General features: G+C 46.0%; 1 protein-coding gene across 5 annotated transcripts in view; it reads right to left on the reverse strand.

Moving 5' to 3' along the window:
- kalrna (kalirin RhoGEF kinase a) overlaps positions 1 to 12,221 on the reverse strand; it is a 149,711-nt gene that overhangs the window by 52,717 nt on the left and 84,773 nt on the right. For all 5 annotated transcript variants that reach the window (XM_082507921.1, XM_082507919.1, XM_082507920.1 and 2 more), the window contains exons 24-38: positions 12,095 to 12,209; positions 11,859 to 11,974; positions 8,867 to 8,989; positions 6,041 to 6,223; positions 5,836 to 5,957; positions 5,392 to 5,458; positions 5,204 to 5,313; positions 4,821 to 4,890; positions 3,798 to 3,887; positions 2,701 to 2,793; positions 2,454 to 2,565; positions 2,188 to 2,378; positions 1,974 to 2,075; positions 1,746 to 1,894; positions 603 to 705 (exon numbers count right to left, since the gene is read on the reverse strand). In XM_082507921.1, the coding sequence (XP_082364047.1) occupies positions 603 to 705; positions 1,746 to 1,894; positions 1,974 to 2,075; positions 2,188 to 2,378; positions 2,454 to 2,565; positions 2,701 to 2,793; positions 3,798 to 3,887; positions 4,821 to 4,890; positions 5,204 to 5,313; positions 5,392 to 5,458; positions 5,836 to 5,957; positions 6,041 to 6,223; positions 8,867 to 8,989; positions 11,859 to 11,974; positions 12,095 to 12,209 (1,746 nt within the window). The remainder of the gene's footprint in view (positions 1 to 602; positions 706 to 1,745; positions 1,895 to 1,973; positions 2,076 to 2,187; positions 2,379 to 2,453; positions 2,566 to 2,700; positions 2,794 to 3,797; positions 3,888 to 4,820; positions 4,891 to 5,203; positions 5,314 to 5,391; positions 5,459 to 5,835; positions 5,958 to 6,040; positions 6,224 to 8,866; positions 8,990 to 11,858; positions 11,975 to 12,094; positions 12,210 to 12,221) is intronic.

Raw genomic sequence — 12,221 nt, forward strand, 5'->3', positions numbered from 1 at the left:
GAGGCCAAAGTTTTTTCTGGCAGTGAACGTGTACGAACACACCTCCACCTGCGACTGACACAGACGGAAATGAGACTATCATCTATCTGTGCAGTTGACCATGTGATCCTATGCTTAATCATCGCTGACAAACATAAAACTGAGCTGCAGCGAATGTGATGTCATCAGTGCACAGAGTGACAACAGTTTGGAGCCAAGTGTCCGTCCTCAGTCTGAGTGTTTGTGTCTATGGCTCCGAGTAACTGGACAAGTTAAACATAAGAATGTGAAAAACAGCGATAAGATAAGACCTGGATTCTGCACCTTCATACAGCTAAAGCAGCAACACAAAAGGTCTTACTTTGATGTCAGAGGCTGCCTGGTAGGAGTCCGTGCAGGTGCCTGCACACAGCCTGAAAAGGGCTTTCACAACTGATTGTTTTTCTGGCAGCATTGTTGATGACTTCTCGTTCACATGTGTGAACTGAACACACACTCCAAACAGTGAGCATGCCCAGCCCCTGCTGCTGCTCATTTAAGCTGCACAGGAAACCCTGTAGCGCTGATACAGCTGTGGGTCGTCAGCTCGTCAGTATCAGATGCTCAGCGACGGTGTTTCCTACCTTGTCGCTGTCTACAGTGTTCTGGGATGTCCTGGATGCAATTGAGATGGTGTCTGGTTGGCTGCTGCCGTCTCCCTGACTGTCTCCGTCTTCACCTCCCTCCCTGCAGAAACACACAGCACAACCAGGATGAATGTGAAAGGTCTTACTGACGAGGCTAACAATCATTTTTTACACATTTCATATCATTCCATGTCCTCTGTACGTCCTTTTGGTCCGATTCCCGTTCCACCCAGCAGAAACGGCTAAGCTAGCTCTACTCATGTGATGCACATGTGATGTCACAGAATGGGTTGCTGTTAAGTTACAGGACTTTATGTCTGTGGCACACTTTAAAATAACTGCTGTTTATCTGAAACCTGTAATTGGATCAAGACAATGACATGAATACAAACATTGGTCTTCATTCATCGTGTAAATTAGAACCCATTCACTTCCTCCTGCTTATCCAGTTAAGGGTCAGGGGGCCTGGAGCCTCTCTCAGCTTCCACAGGGCAAGAGGCGAGGCACACCTACGCCCAGTTTACGGCCTAACCCCACTAACTGCATGTGTGTGGACTGCAGGTACAAGCCGGAGTACGCCCACACATAATGCTCCACACAAACCCACAATATTCTTGCTGTGAGGCTAACACTGAGTCATCGCGCTCAATGGTTAAAATAAACGCTGCTTATTTCTCTATTTTTCAGCAGCTTCAGTCTTCCACATATCTGTGACGGTAATAACAGGACAGTCCTACCGCTCCCTTTGTGCCCACGCTTGTGTTTCTGTCACGGTGAATCCACGGTAAATGGTAAATGGTAAGTGGCCTGTATTTGTATAGCGCTTTACTAGTCCCTAAGGACCCCAAAGCGCTTTACACATTCAGTCATCCACCCATTCACACACACATTCACACACTGGTGATGGCAGCTACATTGTAGCCACAGCCACCCTGGGGCGCACTGACAGAGGCGAGGCCGCCGGACACTGGCGCCACCGGGCCCTCTGACCACCACCAGTAGGCAACGGGTGAAGTGTCTTGCCCAAGGACACAACGACCGAGACTGTCGGAGCCGGGGCTCGAACCGGCAACCTTCATCCATCAATCTGTGTGCTACAGTGTACTATAGTAATCCCAGCAAAAGTATGTGTTTCTTCACCTTTTAGCATTATTCCTGGGTTTGGTCAGTGCTGGTGTTTTAGGCAGGTGAAGCGGCTCCTTAAGCGCCCCCTTCAGGTGAGTCATCCTCTCCTGGATCACCTCCCTGATGTTCTTAATCCAGTCTTGTTTAGCTTCCATACTGGATGCCTGGAGAAGTCACAGCTTTAATATCCCAGCTGATGAAAGCAGAGAGCCCAGACTTTCGTTTACATTTAATTTCACGTACTTTCAGCACAGTTTTATTATCAGAGGATGGGGTTCTTCCAGCCCACACAGCAAATTTACAAGGGTCGCCCTCAATGTGCTCAGTCACCCCCAACTCTGACGTCTGCGGGAAGAGTAAGGGAGGGGGTACAGTTAAAGCAACAATGGCTATTTCTACATGTATGTGGACACAAACACAGCGAGAACATCAGTCGTGGCTGAAACCACCCGCTCACCAGTAGTCTGTTCTTGTACTGGTACTTGGTTCTGCCAGCTGAGTCTTTGATCTCTTTGCTAAAGACCAAAGAGAACTCAAACAGGAAGAGGTGCCGGTCCCTACCCTTCCTGATGAGCGAGCGTGGATCCCAAACCTGAAAACTGTCCTGCAGGATCAGCTCACCCTGCACCTCCAGGTTCTCCTCAAAGCCTACAGAAGAGCCAAGCATGAACAACCATGTTTCACATCAGTGCTAGGAGGAAGTGTGCGAGGACGGTCTCTTACCCTCTAACATGGCGAGATGCATGGCGTCGTTTGCTCTCTTAGGAACGCTGAGCATCACCTCCAAACCGTCTTTGATCTCTCCCTTTCCCTCCTCGCAGCAGGACAATAACTCCTGCAGGAGGACAGGACGAGATGTTAAAACTGATGAAAGGGGATCGATCTATAAATATTTGCTCCATTTAAACCACACGTTCTACGAGTTCCCACTCAGCGCGTGGGCGGATTCACCCACACTGGTTCTGTTCACCTTTAGCAGTAGTTGGTACTTGGTGATCCTCTGGACCGGTTTGATGAGGTAGGAGGAGATTGAGTTAGCCAGTCCTCGTCTCTGCTGAATCTCCTGCACACAGCAGAAATGTGTATATTAAATGTTCAACGCTTGTAAACGTCAGTGCAACAGCACCATCTGCTGACAGAAGAGCAATTACACACTGTTTGTGCGTACAGGGAGAAATGACAGCATGCCACTGAGTCTATTTGTCTTCCACATGTGCTCGACAAATGAACCCGGCACGCTGAGTGTAACACAGCGAGTGTGTGTTGATCCAATCAGCTTCTTTAGTATAAAAACAGCATCAGGTACACTGAAGGAGCTTTTAATGGGGTTAAAAAACCGTGACCATACTTTGATTTCCAAAAAAGAGGCCGATTGGTCCAGTCATGAAAAACTTGTAGCTCAGGCAGTAGAGCAGGTCATCTACTGATCGCAAGGTTGGTGGTTCGATTCCTGGCTTCCTCTAGCCTGCATGCCAAATATCCTTGGGCAAGATACTAGATAGCAACTTGCCCAAATTGCTATCCAATGCAGTATGGGTGTGAATGGGTGAATGCACAAGTTGAGTGCTCAGAAGAGTAAAAAAGCGCTATATGACATATTTAAACGATGCCTCCTCGGTGCGGTTCATGAAATAAAACATGTCACTCAGGCTTTTACAGCAAGTGCAGAAAGAGGACGATTGGTCGCCCGAGTTTAAAGGAGCCCAGAACGTGCCAGCTGATGCTGTAAAAATGCTAAACAAGCATTTGCAAATGAAACTGAGAAATCTGACTCGTTCTTAGAAAAGTACATCGTCATTTATAAAGTGAAGCTTCCTCCTCTTCATCAGAGTGTTTGGGAGCTGCAGTCAGCTGCTCTATGTTTTCACAAGCTGTTCAGTAACTAACTCAGCAAGTGTCCTGCATCGAAGCCACTTTAATATATCAAACATAAGACAGATGTTAGCTTCACAAACATGGAGATACAGATGTAACATGATTTTATATTTTTTCCCAGAACAATCAAACGTCAATCAAAAGAAAACAACAGGCGGGGACAAGAAGCGTCGATGGTGCTGTGATACTCACATCAAAGAAGGTGCCTGCGTGCTCCAGGATCAGCTGGCTGGAGTCTGGTTTGTTCTTGCAGTAATCCACATATATGTGGAACTTATCAGCCTGGAAAAGGAGAGGAGGCAGCTTTACGTCCTGCTTACACTTACAGCTACCTGGGACGCCAGTTCAGCTCAGTGTGACACGTGGCCACAGTGCAGGTTTGACTCACACCTGCAGTCCTTTGTCTTTCCCCCTCTCTCCCCACTTTCCTGTCTTTCATCACTGCTCAACCATCCAACAGCCGCATAAAAATGCCCCAAAATAACCGTGATAGAATAAAACAGCTGATACTGTGTGTGCACACTTTGCCGATGAAGGTTAAACAGATAAGAAGCATGACTGCAGGACAGTGTTTCATGCATTCACTGAGATCCTGTCTTTGCTCTGCTTTAATGGCTTCTTAAATGGCTGTTTTATTTTTTGTGTTGCCGTGTGGGCGCTGCTGACCTTCAGCTGCACCGAGCAGCAGAGCTGTAACATAAAAACCTCTCCACTGCAGCCACTCTGTGCTTTGGATGCTGCATTTTAAATCTTTTTCTTGCTTGTTCTGTTCCTGGTGAGCTGCAGAGTCACAGCTCCATCATTTCTTCACTGTGTGCCAGTTTCCTGTGAAGATGGAGGTGCCTGTAACTGCCCAGCATGACCTCGAGCACAGTCATTTGCTCACACTGTGCCCAATCCTAGCAGTGCTTCATGTGAACAGACCGAAGCCTCGCTGTGGACAGAAGCAGTCCTACCAGAACAGATACGCTAACTCGCTGACCACAGCGCCATCTTCTGTTTTGTTGCAGTATCACACAAGAATACAGCCTCCTTTCAACTTTGATGTCACAGCTGTCCTTTCTTCATATTCTGCTGACAGCTTTCAGGAAGTTTAGGGGCTAACCTGCTCTTTGAATGTAGTCCCAGCCTAAAATAACACTTACAATGTCGTCACTAGGAGCTACTTATGATACTCGAAATCTTTCTGAACAGTGTTTCCACTGTGACTCTCACCCAGGTGACAAAGCAGTGACCCACGTCCTCTGGAAGCTGCTCATAGTTTACCAGCTCCTTTAGGAAAATACTGCAAAGACACAAACAAACAGACTGTATATTTTTACTGTAAATCACTCAAGTAACACAGACATTGTTCAGAATGGTGATATGTGAAACCTCCAGATGCTGTGAATGAGTTTAAAGCGTTGCTGCTCATTGAACTAATGCGTGGGTTTGTGCAGGGACCACAAAGAGATGAGACACAAATGAGTTTGTCGTGGACAGCTGGGGGGTGTGGCCCATGCATGAACACACACAGTATATTAACAGGGTTCAGAGCTCAACTGAACACACACACAGACAGCACATTCAGCTGCAGACCTAATCTAAACGTCACTCACTTGCTGTGGAAGTCATATATCTCCTGCATGTTACCAAATATGATGTGCTCTTTGTTAGCAATGCCAGGTGGGATCTCCTCTACACCGTTGGTCATCTCCAACAGGTACGTCTGACGGGCACACAGAGCCGTCAGCCACACAGCACAAACGTACTAATGTCCACAAACAAACTCGCTCGTTGTTCTCACCTCTAAACACTCCTGAAGGTCTCTGACGTAGGTCTTCTCTGTCTGCAAGAGCTCTGCCATGATGAACCTGAGACAGGAAAAGACTTGAGACTAAAACGCAAACCAAAGACTGATCCTCAGAAACACGTGACGGCAAAACGACTGAAAGCAGCACAGCTGTAAGGATGCATTCACGTCACGTCAGTGTGCAGACTTTGGTTTAGCTAACGTGTGACGCTTCCACAGACAGCAGCCACTCTAACAGAAGACAGCTGAAGTCACTGCAGTAATACCCCCACCGAATCTGTATGTATCATAACTTTGTGTTGTTTTCACACCCGTGACCTGTACAGGAGCAGAGGCGACCTCGTCTGTGGAGTGGATGTGAGTGGCTGCGATCGAACGAGGTGAACTACTGTAGTGACACATGATGATGACTCGGTCCTCCTTTCTTTCCAAACTCACTCTTTCTTCCTGGCAGACTTCCTCTTCTCCTCGTTGACCTCATGGTTGGGGTCACGCAGTTTGACCTCCGGGTCATCTGTCAGGCTGGCAGGGATGGTGTCCAGTTCCAGGTCTTTGTTGTCCTGCACAGAGAACATCATTTCTGCCAGTAATCAGAAGATGTTTCTGGGACTGCACTGGCACAAGTGTGTGTTGCTGTTTTCACCTCAGAGCTCATTCCCAGGCTCCTCTCCAGGCTCTCCTGGTATTTGCCCATCCGTGCAGAGAAGTCACGGTACCTGCGGTCCACCGTGCTCACCCAGCGCTTCAGCTCCAGCACGTGGGCGTGCCCCTTCTCCACCAGACTGTCTGCCAGCTGGATCAGCAGCTTCACCTTCTCCTTGGTTTGCTGCAGGATGTTGTCAGACACACAAATTACAGAAGCTGAGGAGTCGCTGATGTTCAGCATCCCTACGTGGCCCTTTGTGAAACACACTAATACCTTGTGGGACATTTGTAAGTACATCTTTGAATATCTCGTATCTGTTGTCAGGTCCCACTCTGTGTGGGCTCATTATGACCGCATATACATCCTTCTGCACAAAGATGAAACCAGTGGATGTAGCTGCTTCTCTTCTGTCACGCTGGAGATGATTCACTGCAGGTGTTCACGTCTATCTGTGGAGTGTCTGCATTTATCAGTAACTCCAGTTTTAGCAAATTTAGAATAGAATAGAATTCAACTTTATTGTCATTGCACACGCACAGGTACAGGGCAACGAAATGCAGTTTGCATCCATCCAGAAGTGCTTTAGTGATATAGATATATTACAACATATATTAGCAATAATATAGATATGTAAGTATATTACACTGGCTCCCTGTAAAATATCGAGTTTAAGATTGAAAGTTTTTAATAATATGGCGCCCTGTTATTTAAATGAACTCCTCAACATGTGTGACAAAAGAGCACTGAGATGCTCTTAGCACAACCAGGTCTGGAAGCACAGAGGAGCTCGGGCAGCAGCAGCCAGACTGGAAGAATCTGCCAGAGGAGACTCGTACGTCAGACTCGGTTCAGTCTTTTAAATCGCGTCTTAAAACTCACTTTTTGACCCTGGCTGACCCTGAGTACCATCAGGCCTGTTTGATGTTTTTCTTGTTAATTCACTGTCGTCTTATTTTTCTGAATTTGTTCCTCTATTGTTTTCTCTTGTTTTAACTGATGGTGAAGCACTTTGGTCGACTCTGTTGTTCTTCAGTGTGCTCTACAAACACATTTTGAGTTGAACTGTAACATTTTCCCATGTTTGACCAGGAAATCCTGCTCAGAGTGTTTAGTTTTATTAGAAGCAGTTAACAGTCTACTCATCCTCTAATATTAATCACTATTTTCACTATATTCAGATTCTTTCCTGATTTTGCACTCTTTACATGTTGAGGGTTGATTATAATCATCCCTCAACTGCTTGAAAGCTGTGAGGTGTTGATGACCCAGCACCACCTCACCGCTCTGCTGTCAGACTCCCACGTGTGAAAGTGGAAAATTACCAAACAATTGATGCAAACCAAAACTTTAAGCCTAGTAAAGTCAAAAGTTTGGGCACGCCTTCTCCTTTAATGGTTTTTCTTTATTTTCATGATTATTTACATTGTAGATTCTCATTGAAGGCAATGAACACACACATGGAATTATGCAGTAAACAAAAAGTGAGCTGCATGAGGTCGTCGCCTGAAATGGTTTCCAACAGTCTTGAAGGAGTTCAGAGATGCTGAGCACTTGTTGGTCCTTTGCCTTCACTCTGCGCTCCATCTCATCCCAAACCATCTCCACTGGGTGTAGGTCAGGTGACAGTGCAGGCCTCCATCACTCTCCTTCTTGGTCAAACAGCTCTCACACAGCCTGGAGGTGTTTGGGGTCATTGTGCTGCCCTGACATGTGGCTGCAGGATGCTGTGGTAGCCGTGCTGGTTCAGTCTGCCTTTAGTTTGGAATAAATCTCCAACAGTGTCACCAGCAAAGCCCCCCCCACACACACACACCATCACACCTCCTCCTCCATGCTTCACAGAGGGAACCATGCACGTAGAGACCATCGTTCACCTTTTCTGTGTTGCACAAAGACACGGCAGGTGGAAGCAAACATCTCCAATTTGGACTCATGAGACCAAAGCACAGATGGTCTAAAGTCCATTCGTTGTGTTTCTTGACCCAAACAAATCTCTGCTTGTTGCTTTTCCTCAGTCGTGGTCTCTCAGCAGCTGTCTGACCATAAAGGCCTGATTCACACGGTCTCCTCTGAACATGCAGAGATGTGTCTGCTACTGGAGCTCTGTGTGGCATCTATCTGGGCTCTGATCTGAGCTGCTGCTAACTTGTGATTTGTGAGGCTGGTGACTGGGATGAACGTATCCTCAGCAGCAGAGGGACTCCTGGTCTTCCTTTCCTGGGGCGTCCTCATGTCAGACAGTTTCATCGTAGTCTTGATGGTTTTTGCGACTGCACTCGGGGAAGTTTTAGCAGTTTTCCGACTGACTGACCTTCAGTTCTTAAAGCAATGATGGGCTGTTGTTTCTCTTCACTCAGCTGATTGGTTCTCGCCGTAATATGAATTCTAACAGTTGTCAAACAGGCCTGTCAGCTGTGCACCAACCTGACTGCTGCACAACACAACTGATGGTCCCAACGTCATTAAGAAGGCAACAAACCCCACCAATGAACCCTGACAGGCTCACCTGTGAGGTGAAACCTGAGAGAAGGTTTGCAGCGCTGTCAACAAAGAAAGGGTAGAGTCTAAAATATGAGACTTTAGAGTTTTTTACAGAGCTTTGCTACATAATTCTATAAATCTGCTTCAGATATTTGATGTCTTCAGTTTGTATCTACGATGCAGAAAGAACTAAAAATAAAGAAAAACCATTAAAGGAGAAGGTGTGTCCAAACGTTTGACTGGTAGTGAAGTTCAAATACAAATCAGTGTGTAGGGTGAACATCTGTCTGTTCACACACACACACACACACACACACACACACACACACACACAGGACATACTTTGGCACAAAGTCTGAAGTGATGGTAGTCATTGAGAAGCTGCTGTGTTTCCTCGCTGCTGTCACCGGGTGACGTGTGCGTGGCCAGGTAAACCTCACCTGTCTCCTGGATCCAATCCAGTGCCTGCACACAACAACAACACAAAAACACCACACATAGAGTTGATCCTGCCCCTTTGTGTTAACTGTGCCTCTCATTCCTGGTGCCAGAGGATTGTTGGAAAAGGTGATCACGAGGGCAGTGGACCCCGGGGCGGTGGCCCGATGTCCATGATGCCATTAATGGACATAGAAGCGCTGAGTGGGCCGAGGAGTGACACAGCGCAACGTATGGTGACCTCTTGACCTCGTGGTCAAGAGACGGAGTGTGGAGATCAGGGAAATATTTTACAGCTACTATTCATAACCATCATTACCATTACATTAATGATCATTTCATTAAAGCATTTATTCAGTAGATTACACATGTTCTTAGTTATGATTATTACACCTATCACAGAGAGTCTGGTAAAAGGTCAGAAGCATCAACGGGCGGGGTGAGGCCGAGTGCATTTTGAGGTCGAGACACACACGCAAACAGTAGTTGGACTCATGTTTAGGTAAGAGTTCAAATATTCAAATAATAGTTTGCAAAAGCTTGTAGCTGCAAAATGATGTCTGCATAAGGGACAGTTTGCTCCAGGAGATAAGCGAGAGTTGGAAGATTAATAGGAAGCACCTGGCCTCGAGACGGAGAAGATGTCCTTTTAGATGTGTCGAAAGTCGTCAACAGAACATCTGTGCTTTTGAAACTTATGCATGTGTTGTATCTGCTTTGACGCATGAGGGGGCGTCATAAAAGTAAACCCTGATGGTATAAAAACAACTGCTTGTGTATCATTGGGCGGCGATCGATGCTGTCGGTGTGCAGTGTTCATCTCCCCACGCGTGTGTTCATTACAAATCATTGTTTGACCGACTCTCCAGGACCAATTGTTGTTTTTGTGCTCACCCTCAATATTTGAACAGTGGTAACACTTTATACTAACCAGTATTAAAAAGCTGAACGTTCATGAAACAGGCTGCTGCTTAACCATCAACGATCTTTATAAACCATTAGCAACATTTTAATTTATCTTTGTTGTTTTTGTGAAATCAAAATATTTGACATGCACAAGGTTTCCTTTAGCTTCTATCTTGTGATGCAGTATTGAGTCTCACACCACACTGTAGTGCTGAAAACAAACAAACAAACAAACAAACTTTACCCAAATCCTGATCTGCTCCTACAGCTAACCATGGTGCCCAAACCTGACAGCCAAGGTAAGCTAAAGAACTACAACGTGAGAGAAACAGGACACAAACTGTGCTTTCTAGGACTTTCCACCACTGCCACCCTCAACATAGACACCAATGCAAAACCTCCTAGAACCACCAGAGGGCGTCGATCCTCCACAACAGCAGTAACAGCAAACAGGTTACTTCGTGTCACAATTTTGAACAAAGCTTTGACCGATGATTTAGATCAGCAAACTATACACCGGCTACCTCATAAGTGAGTATAGAAGAACATCATTTGGATAATGATGCATTAGTTATGCTGAAATACAGGAGGTATAAGAAAGAGACTCGATGTTATTGCACTTTGAAACTCACAGTTTCAGCTACAACAACACAGTAAAACACAGCGTCCACAGCACCAGGCTGCAGCAGACATTCAGCCATTCATTTAATTTTCTTAAACTCAACGAGGATAAAACTGAAATCCTCCTTGTTGCTCCACAGTTTCCCTTCTCCTCGGGTTCAGAGCCTTGGTGTCATCAGACCGTTCACTATGCTTTAAATGTCACATCAATAATCTCACTGTTCTATTTCCATCTACGTAACATTAACAGATTACGTCCTTTTCTTTCCACACAGCATCCATTCTTGTCCACAGTCTCGTCCATAGTCTCCCGCATTGACTGTTGTAATTCCCTCTTGCATGGTCTCCCCCATAAACCCCTCCATCAGCTTCAACAGGTTCAAGACTGTGCTGCTGACATGATCAGCAGAACCCCTCCTACCAGCACATCACTCCTGTCCTGCAGGAACTTCACTGGCTCCCTGTGAAAATCTGGATAATATACAAACTTCTTCTGCTCACCTTCAAGGCCTTCATAACCTCGCTCCTGCTCACCTCTCTGCTGCAGGCTGTGGAAGTCTCTGCCCACATATAAGAAACACTGGTTCCAGTTTAAATCTCTGCTCATCTGTTCGAATCTGCATTTTCGCTGTGAACTTATCGTTTATTTTATCTTCTGCTTTTTGTTTTTCATTGTTCTTCGTTGACATTGTTCTATTATGTGTTTTACTGTGAAGTGTCCTTGGATGTCTTGAAAGGTGCTTTTAAATAAAATAAATGCATTATTATCCTCTCCCGTCCGCACTGCTCTGGACTGTCTGCAGCTGGTCTGACTCTGCTGCACACTTCCTGCTTTATTTGCTCACATCAGTTCTGGACCCTGTGTGCAGCTACGGCCCCTCACTGCTCTGCACAGCCAGCTACCTGCCCGCTGTAGCCCGTCTCATTGCCCAACACATCTTAACAAACAGCCAAAATGTGTGCAAACAACAAGTGTTGCTAGGCAACGCGGACTATAGTGTTAGAATGACAACCCTGTACGGCTCGAAGCACAACTGGTTGTATGAGTTTGAAAACATCCAAAATTCCCAATATACAAACACATATTTGAAAAAGTCATGAAATATGAAACGATGTGTTTTTAACAGCGTTGCATGAACTTAACTCAAACAGTGTTTATAGGTGCACTGCAAACTCTACTCATTCTGTGCAACGTTGTAATAATCACCCAGTGTTTACAGTACTAACCTTTGTCATTTTATTGTTTCATTACTGCAAATAACTATCAATGTGCTACTTATTAAAAAAGGTTACTATAAAGCGTTACCCAGAGCTACGATGAGCCTCGTGTCAAAGCTGAGCGTTCGTTCTTTGGACTTCACACACTCACCTGTTTGGCGCTGCGTTCAAACACCAGATACTGCTGACACTGGTCCAGCCGTCGTTTCTTTAATGTCCAGAAGTGAAGGACTCTGTTCTCTCTCTGCAGCAGCTCGTTCAGAATAGCTGCGCACACCAAACAGATCAGGGACAATAATCACAGAGTTCATCCCTAACTGCTACACAACCTTCCTAACTTGCCTATCATGGACATGGACACACACACGCTGCATCAGCAGCACTGACCTTTAACCTGTTGCTCAGGTCCCCTGGTGTGACCGGCAGCTCCAGGCATGCTCACATTGTTCCTGTGAATGTACTTCAGAAACACCTCTGCATTCCTCCGGGCCAGAGTGCACGCCTGTAACACACC

This window comes from Aulonocara stuartgranti (assembly GCF_965226115.1).
Source record: "Aulonocara stuartgranti genome assembly, chromosome: 16".
Lineage (NCBI taxonomy): Eukaryota > Metazoa > Chordata > Actinopteri > Cichliformes > Cichlidae > Aulonocara > Aulonocara stuartgranti.